General features: G+C 31.1%; 3 protein-coding genes across 3 annotated transcripts; 1 reads left to right on the top strand and 2 right to left on the bottom strand.

The window, feature by feature from the left end:
• Positions 1 to 1,497: 1,497 nt before the first annotated feature.
• TRIADDRAFT_55417 (uncharacterized protein) lies at positions 1,498 to 5,015 on the top strand (the record flags this gene model as incomplete). The annotated part of the gene is made up of 9 exons (XM_002111882.1): positions 1,498 to 1,500; positions 1,729 to 1,837; positions 2,868 to 2,951; positions 3,453 to 3,562; positions 3,918 to 4,050; positions 4,178 to 4,332; positions 4,431 to 4,525; positions 4,623 to 4,693; positions 4,861 to 5,015. The coding sequence occupies 9 exons, from the start codon at positions 1,498 to 1,500 to the stop codon at positions 5,013 to 5,015; spliced, it is 915 nt and encodes a 304-aa protein (XP_002111918.1).
• A 572-nt stretch (positions 5,016 to 5,587) lies between these two features.
• TRIADDRAFT_55416 (uncharacterized protein) lies at positions 5,588 to 8,653 on the bottom strand (the record flags this gene model as incomplete). Its single annotated transcript, XM_002111379.1, has 2 exons — positions 5,588 to 5,630; positions 6,705 to 8,653. 2 exons carry the CDS (start codon positions 8,651 to 8,653, stop codon positions 5,588 to 5,590), a joined length of 1,992 nt encoding a protein of 663 aa, XP_002111415.1.
• A 3,484-nt stretch (positions 8,654 to 12,137) lies between these two features.
• On the bottom strand, positions 12,138 to 17,807 carry TRIADDRAFT_24368 (uncharacterized protein; the record flags this gene model as incomplete). Its single annotated transcript, XM_002111378.1, has 3 exons — positions 12,138 to 12,391; positions 13,124 to 13,307; positions 17,598 to 17,807. The coding sequence occupies 3 exons, from the start codon at positions 17,805 to 17,807 to the stop codon at positions 12,138 to 12,140; spliced, it is 648 nt and encodes a 215-aa protein (XP_002111414.1).

Below are 17,807 nucleotides of genomic sequence, written 5' to 3'. Positions count from 1 at the left end.
CTAGTAATTTATAATTTTTCTTCTGTGTTCGACCTATACTATTCTATTCAAAATTTGTATATATTTTACAATGCCCAATGCAATGTATATACATAGGTAAGATGCTACTTGGTAATTAATTGAAGGAAATTTTGAAGTTAATTTCTTCTATGAACTTCATCGACCGATACTTCCTGTTTATGAGCGATTTGCAATTTTATATGACCTATTAGAAATCGTTGCATGATTACCAAATACGGAACAAAAATAATAAAATATTACTTGAATTCCTATAGTTACATCCGGTGATTTTTTTTAGATAAACGAGCACTGACAATTAAAGATGTTTCTATTTAGTTACGACTAGCCTTAGCTGCTAAGACTTTGCTGCTGAATTGGACGATTTCGGATAAATTACAGGATCTAAGGGCATATTGCATTTTAAAGTGAGCTTTAATGATTTATTGAAAATTGCGCACTGGCACTGGATTGTGTGCTCGAAGCTAATTTCGATATCTATTAGCTCTACCGTACACCGTTCAAAAATTGAAGATGATCCTATTTACATATCCGTAGTTTCTACTAATTTATCAAGGCTATATCTTACTCATCTACAGTATTTATGGTCTTAAGGACAACCTTTTGCTATTTATTAAAAGTATAAGAGATCCTGCTAAAGTACAGTACTCCGGTAAAAATTAAATATAATAATTATTTTTAGCTCTAGATGTTTCTGATTATAATTATTATCATCGGTGTTAATTCTGAAGTTACGCATCAATATAAAAACATGTACGTCGTATGATTATATTGCATTATAATCTTTTATCACTATTGCAATGGATCTGGAAGCACGCAAATTTTGTGTAGCTAGTTCTGGATACTTTTGGTTGCACATTGCACAATCAATATTCTCAGCTATTATATTTTGAGTGTTATTATTTCATATTCTACTAGAGAAGAAGAGGAAAACATCAAATATAGGCAGTATCATTGCTATAAAGTATCGAAGATATGACTTTTGTACAATCTTTGCAATAACTTGCACAATTCTAGCTAATTTACCCTAATTCTCCCGTACTAAAAAATAAATCGGCTAAAAATTCTCTTTTACAAGTGCAACTCACCGTAAGTCGGTGTAGAACGTTTTACATAGGATATGACTGAAACACTTTACTATCCTTTACGAAGTCATGTCTTGGTTTCATTGAAAAACAAAGTATAAATTTATTCATTCATCACTACTGAATTTATTGCAAAATTTCGCAATTCAACTCAATCGTAAGCTTGTAAGATATTATCCGAGCATATTAATTACTAGGTAGAATCTATGTCGACATAAACAGCATTGATAGTTCAAATTGGAAAAGCTATTCGATGACATCTTTGGAGATTTCGGCTTTTTAAGGGCTTACTATAGGATCTCTATCTATGTATGAGTATTGTGGCTAGTTAAGTATGAATTAACTCTTAATCAGCTCTGCGCATGTCAGTATCATTATTCCAAGAAGAAGCAACATGGTAAGAGAGGCTCGCCATTGCACTTCGAGATTTAAACTTGCTTTCCTTTCTCTCTCTTTCTCTCTTTCTCTCTTTTACTGTCTCTCCCTCTCCTACCTTCTTCCTCTCTTTATACTGAACAGAATTTATATCAAATCGTTACTTTTGCATTGTTATAAATGTAATGATGTAAATTACTCAAGTGTCACAATGACTGATCTTGAAGCACGACCTTAATTTTATTTGTAGCTAAGAAGACAAGTACGTGAAAGGAAGGAGTATATTTATAGGAAAGCTAAGGAAGAGCAGGAGAGAACTATCCATGAAAAGAAGAAGAAATTAAAGGCAGCCATAGACTGTAAGTAACCTCTTTCTGCGATTTGTTAACCCAGTTGTAAAAGCTGATATTGCGACGTATTTGAGCTGAATATAACGCATGTGTAGCCAGAGATCCTCGTATCCCTGCAGTCTGCCTCAACAAGTTGTCGCTCACACTTTGACTAATGGCGACTGTAGCGATAGTAGTTAGCTAATGTAACAGTAAAATTAAATTATAACGTATTTGAGCTAAATATTTATTTATGGGTATGTCGAGAGATATACGTGTGCCTTTAATATATTAAAGCTATCAGTTACATTTTTGCCAACGCCAACTGCAATAATCATAGTTAGCTAATAGAACGTTAAAACTAAATTATAACGTATGTAAGCTAAATATTATGCATACGAATATGTGAATGGAAATACGGGTGGGTGTCTTAATATACTATCACATACATTTTTACCAATACCAACTGTAGTAATCGTAGTTAGCTAATTGAATAGTAAACTAATTTATAACACATTTAAGCTAAGTACTTTGTATACGTACTAGTATACAGATACTGTACAAAGCGTAAATATCGTAAGTTATTGCTTGTATTCTCGTGAACGTAGTGCTGATCATGGAAGGTCTACGAACAGAAATTGCAGTGTATTGGACCTAAATAAGTATATTGTGCACTACTATGCATGTGCTGATGCAATAAGTATCGTAGGGTATCGCGAAAGTACAGCTGTACTTTCGCGAACTAAATAATTGTAATCATAGATAATCTAGCAGCAAACTAAAATTTTTACTAAATTTGAGCTAAATATGCATGTTATCAGTACGTAGATGCAAGGCACAGACATCATTTAGCTAGTATTTTACTCTTAGGAACCTAATTTTAATTATAGAAATTTTAGTTAAGATATGCTAGCTGTAAACCGAGATTGAAAGGTAATTCAACATAGTATCACTTGGTTTTGGAATTGCTGCCGTGACTTTTCAAGTTTCTGCACATACGTAGCATTTATTACACCATCAACACAGTAGTAATTAATGATCGATCGTTACTATGCTCTAGCGGGCAAGCCAATCCCAACAGAATTAAGAAAGGAAGAAGCAGAACTACGTAAAGAGCTTGAATTTGATGATAGAAATACCGATAGTAAGTATCATTAATTTAAACGTTAAAGAACTATCTAGCCAATTGGTGCAATGACAATTTGCAGACAAAATCCACTAATCTATGCTAAGAACTTACTACGAATTGATATACAAACTTCTGTATAGTCTGGTTATATCACAGACTTCGGATGGATAATCTCTAGAAAATAATACTGTACGAATTATAAAATGACTATCATAATTGAATAATTACAGCTTCATTTCATCTCTGACATAATCCAGTACAGATAAATTGTATTAACGAAATCAACTACAAGTGTATCAATACCAGTAGATATCAACTTTCACCTTGTAATACATGCCTATGCTATTCTAATTATATAGAAGATTTTCTGAGTGTAAGTGAAAGGGTAGAATGCAGCAGCGCACATTCTATTAGAACCCGAGTGCGATAGCATAAATGGAGACAACTATGATCGATTTACTATTAGCGTAATAAGAATTTTAATGCTGATTTCGATATCACTTTCGATCAATTAAGAATATATAGAAGATCGTGATGATGAATATAAATGGGCTGGCGTAAATGATCCAAGTATAATGATCACAACATCTCATGAACCTAGTTCAAAATTAAAGCAATTCGCGAAGGTTTGCAAACTGAATAACTATATTTGTGCATTCGTTGCAATTAGATATACATGTTCCTGCATAATGTATACGGTATTTCATATTACTGCAGTAGGTATTTGCAATACTTGCTGCAAATAAAGATATATAAACTGAATAAAAATAATTATCTACATCGTCATCATCACAACCACTGATACCATTACAGCATCGTTTATTGAATTAAGAGTTAACTACCTATACAGTCGTACAAAACTTAATTCAGAATATTAACCCGATACAGTATTTCATTCGATATAGCCATTCTCATATTTTAGAAATAAGCCTTATGACATACATTAATGTAATGAAAATCTTATATTTTTATTTATTGAAGGAAATGAAATTAATATTTCCAAATTGTCAACGAATGAATCGCGGTAATCATGTACTGAGCGAACTAATTCAAGCCTGCAGAGCGAATAATGTGACTGATTTAATTATTGTACATGAACACAGAGGTCAACCAGGTAAAATATCTTTTAAGCGGCTATACATTAAATGTATCGTCGTATATATATGCTTAAAGAGTTACCAGATTTATCTATAAATCGAAATATCAACAATATTTATTTAATATTCCGTATCATTTTATAGATGGTATGATTGTATCTCATCTTCCTTACGGTCCAACGGCTTATTTTACTCTATCTAATGTTGTAATGAGACACGATATTGAAAACATTGGTCCTATGTCTGAAGCCTATCCACATCTAATCTTTCATAAATTTTCATCTAAACTTGGCTTAAGGGTACGTTGTTAAATTTTTTTGAAATATATATCTAAGATAGACTATACAGTACCCTGCTTTAAAGTTTTATGGATCTTCTAATGGACTCCAATTTATAGGTTAAAAATATATTACGGTACCTATTTCCAGTTCCAAAAGAAAGCACACGACGAATTATCACCTTTGCAAATGATGATGATTTTATCTCTTTTAGGTTTGTTTGGCGGCATTATAAGAGTATGCTGTATTACAAAAATATATATATAAGCATGCATTAGATGTTTTTCTAACTTTTTACGGAACATCTGTAGACATCACGTTTACAAAAGAGCCGAAGGCAATATCGAGTTAATGGAAGTTGGTCCAAGATTTGAAATGAAACGTTCGTATGATAGATAAATATGTAGACATTAAGTGTATATCACCTTTAAATATTGATTACTTAATATATACTGCACGTAATTTACAAATTTATATGCTATGATACTGAATTTAACACTTGCCTGTACAATATTTTATAAACTAAAATTTCTATATTTATTTCATTAGTACTGAATAATTGTGCATTTCTTGGTTTTTTTATAGTCTTTGCAATAAGATTAGGCACTATCGACGAAGAAAATACAGCAGATGTTGAATGGAAAATTAGGCCGTATCTTAATACTGCCAAAAAAAGAAAATGGTTGGAAAGCTCAGATAGTTAACATTTGGTAGAAATGCTTTTGGACAATATTTGTTCGATTTGTACTATATGAAATTACATGGTGCGATGAAAAAAATATTTACCTTTGTAATTAGAATATTATTGTACCGTACGAATTTTAATGATTTGCTTTCTGAGATAATACATTATCACATCAAGATTTTTTATGCTTCTATAATAAAAATCTCCTTTAATACTACCTTTCACTATATCCTGTATTATTGTCAAATTCTTAAATTACATGACTTGCTCCCTTATATTAAAATAATCTGGTAAGGAGTCATGAAAATTATATTTGAATTTCTTGATAGAAATCAGGTTTGACTGCAATCAGGAGTAAAGTAACCGATCTTAGCCGCTATAATCCCTAGTATCAACTGTTTCTAAAAGACATTCAATACAGTCATACATAATACTATAGCTAAATTTCACGCTCTACTCTGCGGTTACGGTTTACAATCATCATTTTTATTATGAAAATAGATTAAATATGTATGCATCAAATGCTAATATATAATGACTAAAGATTTCAATTATCAAATGGAAAACTACTACCTTAAAATTAATGATTGATTAAGATGTATAAGTCATTAAACCTGAGTTAGGATCTATTAATCTTGGAATGAAACAAATTAACTCAGATGCCGTAGCTTAACAATAATGCAATTGTTTTGAATAGTGTGAGTTACCCAATTGCTCATATTAATGATTAAACATAAAAATAGCGACATTCAATTAACTGGAGTCTATCCCTTGGCACGGCTGACGATATAGATCAACTAGGAGATAGAATTCGAATAGTCAAGATTACAAGACCAAACATGTCCAGAAGTTTAACAGCTGGCCAAAACAAAAATAATTAATGATTTATGCCGTTTTTAGTATAATTAAGGACGGGTAACAATTATACGAGTAATATAGAGGTAGTTTATCTCAATAAATTTCTAATAGTTATGATACCCATTACTACATATTTTTGCTAATATCATAATTTTATAATTAAAGATAGTAAGTATGAGGTAATAATTACAATTTTTTCATTAAGGTTTGGATAATTGCATTAATAGCATTGAATTTATGGTAGGCGTACCTAATTACTGGTAGAGTGTCCTTTTACGGTAATTATTGCTATGGATACGACGATGTCTAATTATGTCAATGTAGATTTAGAAACCTCAGCGTAAATCTAAATGATTACTAGGTCCAATAGATTACAAATTAAGATATTAATCATCATCGCTGATGTCTAGGACAAGATTTTGATTTATCCAAACTATCATATACCGCTAGTACCAGTAATGATACTAATCAAAGATTAGGCGTCTTCGATCGATTTTTTCTTAATCTGTTATATACAACATTGGCAGATACCGCGTATTAATAAGCTTAAAAATGAGTTCTATTGTAAGTAATTAGATGTAATTAGCGGATAAATTAAATCGTTACAAATTAGTCTTATGGTGATTTGACATAAGGCTTAATCTATCAATCTAAACTAATTAGGTAATTCATATAAACGAACTCACTATAAATTACGAATTAATCAAGACATTTGTCAATAAGGTTGATGCAACAAATATTTACGCACAAAATTGATCGATATACTGTAGCAAACAGTGAATATTAAAATTATTGTGTTATCCTGTCGGCATACAATCATCCTTATGTTAGATCTATTCCTTTTTCTTACATTACGCTACAAAATCGTGAATTAGATTGTTTATTACGCTGATCTTTACTTTGATGACTGACTTTTTTCTCTGTAGGTGCAGGTTGTGGAACAGAATGGTCTATTCGACTTGATTTACCGAGAGATTTTCGCCTACCTTTACTTGCTGCTTCACTAACGATATTTTGTAATCGTTGTACTTCGTCATTAATTGAAGCTAATTCATCCTCCATTTCAACGATTTTCTGATTTTTTACTTCATCGCCTTGTTTATATTCTTTCAATTTATTACTTAGTGAGGTATTTTCTCTATTGGTTACATCTAATTTAGTTTGTAGCTCTTCAAGTTGCGCCCTTAAGTATAATTCCATTTCAGTAAATTCCGTAATTTGCCGTGATAAGTATTCTTGCTGAACCGTTAAAGCATTGGCTCTATTAGCTTGCTCACGTAAATGGATTAATTCAGTATAATTAACATCTTGCTTTAATTCGTCAAGTAAACTCTTTAGTTGTTGTATTTCATTATCTTTTTGCTCAACTTGTTTTTCATACTGCAATAGGCGATATTGTTGTTCACTGGCTTCTTCTAAATTATGCTTTTCCAACAACCCTTTCAATTGTTCTATTTCAGCGTCTTTTTCTCGTAATTTATTATCCATATCTAATAGCATTTGATCATGCTGTTGAACCATTGTGGCTTTATTTCGATCTAGTAATTCCCTCAATCGATTCATTTCTTCATCTTGACTACTGCTACTAACAGATTGTTCTGAAATATCATTTTTATTTTCTGCATCAGGCTGATTAACTTCACTTTGTATTAAATTTTCCGATTTTATTAAATCATCGTCATTACTTTCATGTTGTTGCCCATCAACTTGTTCAATATGAATTGTTGGACAATTTTCTTGTTCATCATTTTGTCGTTTTTCTACAATACCATGATGGCTAGATGAATTGGATCGGATGGAATGTTGATCATTTTTATCTTTTTCTTCTTTATCGTCTTGATTAAGATGGGTAGGAATTGGTGATGATCGATTACTATTAATAGTATCGTGGGAATGAAAATTAACCTCGTCTTGATTTGTGTTATCCTTGGCTATATTAACGTCACTATGATGACTATAATGATCATCGTGAATGCTGCCTTTGTCCGGTTGGATATCTATTTCAACTTGATGCGATGGTGATGTTTGCCTAAGATTTTCAACACTGCTAGGCTTAACACTTCCATCATCGCCTAATGGAGCCTGGTATTGTTGTGTTACTATTTCTTCAACTACGGGTTGCGATGCTTCTCCGTTTTCACCCAATGGGGTTGTATGCTGCTGTGTTATTATTTCTTCAACTACGGGTTGCGATGCTTCTCCGTTTTCACCTAATGGGGTTGTATGCTGCTGTGTAATTGTCTCTTCTACCACATGTTGGGTCGGATGTAAATCTGCTTGTTCAACAATATCCTGCGACTGTTTCTTGGTAATCATTCGTTGATTCTCTGTTTCTGCTTCTTCGATTAATTCCTCGAAATCATCTTCGTATTGATCTTCAGCATAAGCATGATTATTCTGTTTTATATTATCTTGATAAGCGTCGTCTTGGTAGAAATCATTTAAATCATCGTTTTTTGCAGGTTGATTTTGATCGTGATCGATATTCGATGATGGGGTTGGAGAATGATGCTGGATGGGTTCTTCTTTTCTCTCTATAACATAGTTATCATCTTTAAATTCAGATAGTACATCGTCTGCTGATTTAAAATCGAGTGATTCAGATTGGAAAATAGCTTGAAGATCAATGCCATCTTGAGCACCCTGGTTTTGTAATTGTGACTGTAGTCGTTGGTAATAATTTGCTTGGTCTCCATTATTCAATGGCTCTTGACCATCACTTATAGGTTCTTTTCCCATAGTTGATTTAGTTTGTATTTCATTGCTTTGTTGGTTATCAGTTTCATCATCGATAACCATCTTTCCCTAATTCCTCTATTAGTACTAGAAATGGATAGTATAAAATAATTAAAATAGATTGTTTTGGCTAATAAACGACAATATCAGCAACAACGCAATGGGAATGGAAGAGAATTTCAATACTCTTGATTCGATTAATACAATTTCAAGTTTATATTTAAAGAAACCCCCTGCGATCGTTCTTTAAAATTGATACCACTTGATGTTGATGAGTGAAATATGAACGAACAAGTATCTCTTTTCTTCTTATTCTAAAAAAATCAATTTTAGACGCAAATTGATGGGTGCTAAAAGCGACTTTACAGTCCACTTAATTATATCAATGGGTGTCGTTGAGAACAGGCAGCCGATTAACAATGTCACAAACTATTAAATGTTACAAAAGATAAATTAAATATCGTGCTAGGCTACTCCATACTATGTCAACTGGAATAAATTATATCTCAAGTTGGGTTTAATCGACGACGACAACAACAAGTGGTTGATAAAAAAGGGCCCAAGGATAACTAAGGACATTATGGTTAGTTACCATAGAAACCGTCCATAAAATCAAGACGATTGTTGCTTAGAAGGAAATACAATCAAGTTCAAACTAGTGCAAATAAAAATTAATCTTGGATAGACATAAATCAAATTAGATCAATCACTTTTAATTCATTGCAATCCTATTAACAAGACAATAGCAGAGAAATTGATTAACATGAAAAAGGAGTAAATTGTTTCATCATGAATAACGCACTGGTATTTACAGATATACAAATAAAGGGTCATCCCCAGAGAAGCATGGCAATTGATAGTAAAATAAGATTTTTCGTATTCATTGCTTTCATTTAATAAAGATTATTCGTTATGAATAGAGAATAAGCAAGGAATTACCTAAATGCAGCAATTGTCAACAATTTCTCTACATTGACTAGACATTACAGAATGATTAATTATCAGTGACCATATCATCGAGTCAAATGTTGAAATATTCCTTTTGATGGAATAAATGCAAGAAAATAATGTATAATCCTATTGGTACATAACTGTTCATGAGCTCGTACGTACTTGATGTATCTACATTATTCTAATAGCCAGACTAAATCGTCACATAAAATATATTGAATTTATCAATGAATAATAAAGCAGACGATAGTATGGAACTAGTGTTCATGTTTCAACGGTGTTAATCCCTTTCATTCTAGCCTCTTAACGTTCAATATTAATATAGTAAATTCCAAATTATGCTAAAGGATTTATGCTGAATCTTTGCTCAAGGAATAGATCAAATTTGTCGATGAACATAAAGTAGTAGATAAAACGTGTATACCTTTACTTTTTTGAATGATATTGCATCTTCTTTGCATTATCAGATCAACTCTCTCTTCGGTTAACATCTAATATTAAACCAGCGAATTCGAACTGCAGAACTATAATGCTAACGTGTGGATATCTATTAACATTTCGAGTCATCAAGCTTCATTATAATTAATTATTGTAGTATTGTAGGTCAATTCATCTAGTAATGTATTATACATATGCATTTTATTCCATTTTTATTTATTTGTATTTTTGCTATCTCTGAAATTTCTGCCGGATGTTACCGGTATGTACTACTATTCAGTACCGGTACACCTGTAATTGCTTTCATTCATACGATGAAAATTAACAAATTGATAAACATCGGGAAGTATAGATGAAGAGTAGCAATTAACTTAAATAACTGTCATCAGTTTCCTTAATTCGTTGAATAATTACATTCATATGTAAGAATGAAATGTTTTAATCTGTGGTTAAACTGAAAAGCATGTTAGCGTTATCAATTTACTAACGAATTAATTAACTATAGACGGAAGTTAAAATATTTCAATAATTTATGCTACAATTTCATTTGATTACACGGTGATCTATGACTATCAAAACAGATTACTTTACAAGTCTGCTTAGTCGTCAAGTACAGTTACATGCATTTTACGCTTTTATTAATATTAATTAGCGATAATTCCTAATAAATAGTAATGTAACTCGCATTATATATCACCTTGCTTATAGTTATTGCACAAATCTCTATGTCTTTCACGTTATCTTACATTTGTTTGCTGTGAATATAATCGAATAATATTCATCATAGTAGCTTAAACTTTGGCAATGTTTTAAACTGATCTTTTAGGAATACAGTATCATTTGAAACTTAGCGCATAGCACGCTATATTGACTAGCTATTTAATATCTGCCGTAACATAAGATGTTCAATACGCTAACTTTGTTACAATTTAGAGCTCATCTAAGGAAATTATTTTCTACAATATCATAATTTTACGCTTTTTATCAATTAAAAGCAAAGTAACGACAATCAATACCAACATACGCGTATAATCGTAAATTCTTAGAACTGAGATAGAAAAGTTGAGGTAAATGCAAATATTAACTCAATCTAAGGTCAATTAATTCATAGCTATCATACCTAGATCGTTTATCTTTCTAAGTGAAGAATTTATTTATTCATAAGGTACAATTAGTGAGTATCACTTCTATATGGCTATATTTAGACTAACAGCCAAATTACCAATCATTGATACAGTCACAAAGAAATGACTTTTTAGATATTAGTAAACAGGATTAAAATGACAATCTATTTAAATTGAGATCGACGGATAGAAGTTAATTATGAATTAAATTGAAGTTGTTTCGACATAAATAATAATAGTAATAACGGTCATAATAGTACAGTGAAAGAAAATCCACTCAACAAGGTAAATAATTGTAAGAGATATAAATTAAATATATAAATACCCTAATAAACAACAAGGATCGATTTTTAGAACTAATACCAGAAAAGAAAGAAGTAGTAGGGTAGTGCTCGCATCTAAGTTATAAATGATAACCAAACTATGTTAAATAGATATTAACATAGTAGCTTTAATTATTATATCGATGCCATTTGAGCCTTAGCATATTAATATGGTTAATCCAAAATATTAGTCAATTAACTGATGCCAGTCAACGGCAAAAATTAACACTAAGTTCGCGTTACCAGCCGATTTCATGAGCAAATAAGAATATTTTAAATAATACACGGAACAATTATTACGTAGTGCAATCTTTAATAATCACTTCATCTTCCAAATAATTGAATATTTAGAATTTATCAATTTTGATTAAAACTCTGGATTCGGCAGAGAATATATAAGGTCTGTAGAATTGGTTCCAATCAAATAAAAGGAACTCTGATCGCGATCGATATCACATTCACGAGATATTTACGTTACCAATAATTAATTAATCTATTACTCCATAATTAAGCAATATATACGATAAACAAAATATATATATTCGGTATATTTTTAGTTAATAGCCAGTATTTAGAGAACAGCTATTAAAGTTAATTACGGGAAATAATAATCAATCAGTTCCAGAAATAAAAAACGTTGATTGGCGATAAAAACTCGTATACGGTGTACCGAATGTTACTATACTGCCAACAAGAAAATTTGCAGCCAAACTAAATGCCACAGCAACTTGATTTAGACTTTTCTTCAGATGGCAGTAAAATATTACTTTGAGATCGATTAATTGTCGGGTTATTATCACCATGAATTCTTTTCAGTTCGAAAGCCATTTTATAAAATGCATCTTCCACATTGCAGTCCGTCTTAGCTGAAGTTTCAATTACATCAAAAATGTTATGATGTGCTGCAAATGCTCTAACATCACTCAGTTCAACAGACCGTAAATCGTCTAAGTCAGTTTTAGTTCCTTCATTCCAAACAAGAAAATTAAGAAAGGATTATAAGAAATTTATTCGAAGAATGGTACTATGTCTTATCAATATCAGTAACTATAGAATACTCTTTCAAGCTATCTAATGCATTATGATTATTATATGTCACAAATTAGAAAAGCACATAAATACATGAAATCTAATTGTGTATGAATATTACGCATAAATTGAAAGGTTTTAATATGTTATCATAGCAAGTGAACTGGGCGATTATCTCATGAAGTATTCACTCCAATGAAGTTGATTATTTTAATTTTTAAGTTGCAATAACTAGCATTAAATGATCTTCTATTTGTATTAGGAATTTTCTGTTTTTATATCTATAAAATTTATATTATACAATGTAGAGAAAGAGGATAAACTTTGTCGGCTGACTTGAGGAGAAAGTGAGTTTTTAAAAGGTACTATGTTGTAGCGACTATATTGTAAAAGTATTCAACTTTACGACAGCTGTTCTAAGCGTACAGTTGATATCCATGTATATATATGTATACCGTACGCGTATACTGTATAATAAAGGAAGTAATTACCATAGAGATATATCAATAAGCTACTATGCAGCTTTAAATTGCATAAATATATTGAGATTGCACTACTACGTCTCAGATATCGTATATTACTATCCATAACAGATGGCATATTTACATATAATATTAATTGTATAATTGAAATATTACGAATTACCCTCTGTAAGATGTTTGACTTACCTACTAATAACAAGACTACATTTTTACCGGCATATTTTTTAATATCTTCTAGCCATAAGGGCACATTCAAAAAAGATTCTTTACGTGTAATGTCGAAGGCGATTATTATTCCATTGGCACTTCTAAAGTAACTTTGTGTTATAGTACGGAATCTTTCTTGGCCAGCTGTATCCCAAATTTGTAACTATTGGATCAATAAAAGTACAATTATAATTATTATACATAAATAAATATGCAAAAGTCTGTACGTTAGATCTAATTTACTATCATCATAGCCACTGTCCATAAGGAATTCGACTGCAATGGGTAAATATTAACTATTTTTAGCATGTCAATCATTTCGACTCTTACGTAATCAAATTTTAAACTCATCAACTATACAATACACTGCCAATTTTTTCATCAAAAACCTAAACATTCTATTCTCTTTATTATGCTTTGTCTTGTATTTTGGTGGAGCAGCTATTAACGCCTACAACAAGTGCATTTTTTACGTGCTTCCAGTGTTGAAATTTTTAATATTTTTTAGTATTTGGTGTCAAGAAAAGTTTCTCAGGCGTTAGTAATTAACATATTTTAATAGAGCAAAAACTTGATTATATTAAATTTTGCCATTACTTTCGTAATTGAAACTTTAGAAACTGATTAACGAAAAGTAAAAGAGAAGCTCTTATGGATATATACGCATACATGAATAATAAATTAGCTTCAGTGAGGATGTGATACTAGATCTTCAGAAATCTCTAGCCATATTAACTTTTTTTAATATTTTCTGACTAGTTTAACTAAAATCATGACTGAGGAGGCGCAACGAGAAGAATGAGAAATACGGCTATAGTAACTTAAAAAAAGTATCATTTTTAATAAAAGGTTAACTAGTCTGTTCATTACATAGCATGGTCGATTGTAGGTAGTCATCGACAAAAACTGTATTTTACGTTTGCAAATACAATTAATTTTATTGTATTCACTCGAATTTAAAAATTTATAGGATTGCCAAATGTGAAGCACGTACGTAATTTTGTAGCGATATAAATTCGATCCTACTTTAAAAGTGTGCGTAAAACTATTATGGACGAATACTATCCTAATGAAAAGCTTTAATAAAACGCTATATTTCATCTTCTGAAGATTTTAAGTAAAATTAAATGTCCAATTATAATTATGACTGATGCTTTACTAATACAGTAGTGATTGAGTAATGCTATGATATGCTCGTAGAGAGAAAATTCATTTATGTAAAAAAACTACCTTAGAAAACTGCCCAATTACTAAAAGTAAACGAATAATGAAAATAGAATATAGCAGATTGCAATACATCACAATCCTTGCGATTTAGTCAATATCATATCATGAGATATTTATAGCAGCGCACATATAAGTAACGTTGTGGAAATATGCAGTGCAAAATTGGATTTCTCAACTGCAAAAAGTTCGCGATATTGCAATCTTCTTGCTTCTGTAATTTGTTATAAACATATATAACAATATAGATAATCAGTAATAGCACAGGAAATAGGCATAGGATGCACTAGCAAATAGAGGTTTCTAAAGATGATAATTTAATTACTAAGGATTCGATACTGTATCTTTTCAATACAAAAATATTCTTTAATTATTGTGTGGTGAGTTAGTATCATCCCATCTTAATCTATGACTAGCCAGATATACTCGAATGGAGGTATTAAGAAAGATACGGTAACCTTCGTTTCAATACTTTGTAATATTCCGTGCCAGTATGCTGTTACAGTACAGAGGGAAGATGTACAGTATAATTAATAAAATATAAATGAATAAATACGTACTAATTATAAAAATGCCTGTGACAGCGTATTGTAAATAAGCTTGGTAGTTATTAACGTAATACCAATTAATCTAATCCAGTCAAGATTTAATATGACGATGATTGCAGGTTATAATAACAAAGCTGCGATTACGTTTAGATTGCATAACGGGATCTATTAGGTCTATATGATAAATTATAGAAACCATTCCGGAAGAATCAACTCTGTGACTCTTTTAGGTGGGTTGCTAATATTCTTATTTACAGATAGTATCGTAAATGATTTAAATAGATCAATCAGCAAGATTACTAATCATGAAATACTACATAAATTATAAATCTTGTAATACTATAATTTGTAACGAATTTATGGTTCATATCTGAATCAACGTTGACATCAAATATAGACGTGCTCGTGATGTTTCATTGATTAATCAGCAGAACAATAAATCGATTGGTCTACAGTATGTAGTCGCACTAAAATATACACTATACGCATTTAACGCATAAACAATATTAATTAATGGTATTACTTTCTTATAGACGTTTACAAAAAATAGGAGACGTAGATGTGCGCGTACTTCAACACTAAAAAGATTGCTTTAACTATAGTTATGCAGCAGATAAAATAGAAAAATTCCAAGATTGATTTTGTCTAACTCTACAAAGTTTGATTACAGTATGTAACGATGTATAGTCACTTTATGAAAAATAAGATACTTGTATGTATCAATGCGTGAGATCACAATTCGATACCTTGTACGATAGCTTTCGGATAATATAGTATAGTATAGCTTTTATGGTGTGTACTAATGTTTAATTGATCACAGATTGATTTGATGGGTCATACTCACTATAGATACTACTATATACAATAAAGGCTGTATACAGTATTTGTACTGATGTAAAATTCAGCAGCTGTCCAGATATGTAACAAAGTGATATTTCCATTCATAAAAGACTAGTTCTATTTTTAAATTATAATATAAGCAAATACAGTTAAAGTATTATTTCACCCAACGAATATACCTAAGCACAGTAGAATAGAATGATGAAGGTTACATTGAGATGTACATGGAGTTCTAAATCAATAAACTTGTAAATTTAAAGGCAACAGTCTATGAAATTTCATGGTACTCCCATATGTTTCAAACCGCGCGGTATTCTAATAGAAGGAAAGTACTACCGTAAATACGGCTATAACTAAGCTTTCAGGAGCTTACATGTAAATCATTGAGGTTATTCATGCTATGACTAGCACACTGTTATTAGTCTATATTACAGCATTCCATAAATCGAAAGTAAGTTCCAACTTCAAACATAAATCAAATAAAACTTTCATAAGCTGCAACGAATCATCTTGGAATAACTTCTTACTGTCATAATAGTTGTTAATCTAAAATTAGCCAATCGTTGGGATTGACGAAACGACAAAAGAATCTCTAAAATTCAGTACAGCTTCGATATTATTACTACCCGCAAAGAATATAAGAGTTATCTCGAGCAATGAAGGTGTTATCGAAATCACATGTAGAAGCAAATGTCATCAGATCTAATCGTCCGTATCAGAAATTCATGAACTATTTGATGAACACCTATGATAATTACATATGCTGAATATTAATATAATATTAAAGGAAAAGACCGATTACTTGATTTTCAGGGAAATATCTTGACGAATGAAATACTCCTTTTGATTAAGATAAGTTAAACTGTTATCATAATAAAGTGTACAAAATAATTCATAATCCTCGGCTAACTTTATTAATTAATCATTGCTTCCCTTATAGTAAGTAATTGCGTGAAAGGACCGAGTATACTTCTCCTTGAACAATTTAAATAAATAATACTGGCTATGAAAGTAGTGGATACGTCTTTATATGCCATGTTCTAGGTAGATAACTACAATCAATAAAAATTCGAGTATAGTCAAGTCACTACTAGAGAAGAATGTCAACATTTACGAGTCATTTAATATCGGGATTGCTTCACGATGTTCAACTACCACCATTATTTAATGTATTGGTTTAATAAACGGTCTATGAACACTCAATTTAATTCCTATATCGCCTGATTAAATCTTCACAGGACCATTTGTCTAAGATGAAAAGCTGAGTATCAATAAGTTATTGTTCCCATTGCATAAGCTGCAATCTGTGTCCATTCAGTTTAAGAAATGATACACATGCAAATAATGTAAAAGATACATCATGATTTGCAAAAAGAAGGTAAATACTGTACTCCTTAGTTAGGCTATCTTCCATTTTACCCAGTGATAATGACATAGCGATTGAATAAATTAGAAGTTATTAAGAGGCTCAACATGAAAGCAGGTTGATGAGTGATAAAGAATAGGGAAAGTAGCTGTCCAGTAGGTAGTTATTTTTCAAAACTAAATAGTGATATAATGCGGAATATTATGTCGAATTGAGTAGTTCTGGCGTCACTCCAAATGGAAGTGCAAAGAAAAGGAATAATCATCATGTCACCATGCAAGAAAATAATATAGCAAGTGCTTTAACACTGTAGTTTTCAGTATCATCAAATTACATGAAATATTCACTGATAAATAAATTAAATTACCGTACAGTATGAAAAGAAAATGGTAGTCATCATGTACTGTATTGGTGATCAAATTATTCAGGGTTTACTTTATTAGAAAGTAGATTATAACATGAGACTGTCAATTACCTTAATCTTCTTACCACCGGAATGGATTGTCTTAAAGAAAAAATCAACACCAACTGTACTGGAATATTTTTCATTGTAGGCGTTACTCTTAAAGCGATGCAGCAAAGCCGTTTTACCAACACCAGCATCACCAACAATCATGACTTTTAGTAGCATATCATAATCTTCGCCTAAATCATCGATTAATCCAGAATTGCCTTCCTTGATCAT

Source organism: Trichoplax adhaerens, genomic scaffold, assembly GCF_000150275.1.
Source record: "Trichoplax adhaerens TRIADscaffold_4 genomic scaffold, whole genome shotgun sequence".
NCBI classification, from domain to species: Eukaryota; Metazoa; Placozoa; class Uniplacotomia; order Trichoplacea; family Trichoplacidae; genus Trichoplax; species Trichoplax adhaerens.
The sequence above is the reverse complement of the archived record's forward strand: the minus strand, read 5'-3'. Positions and strand labels throughout refer to the sequence as shown.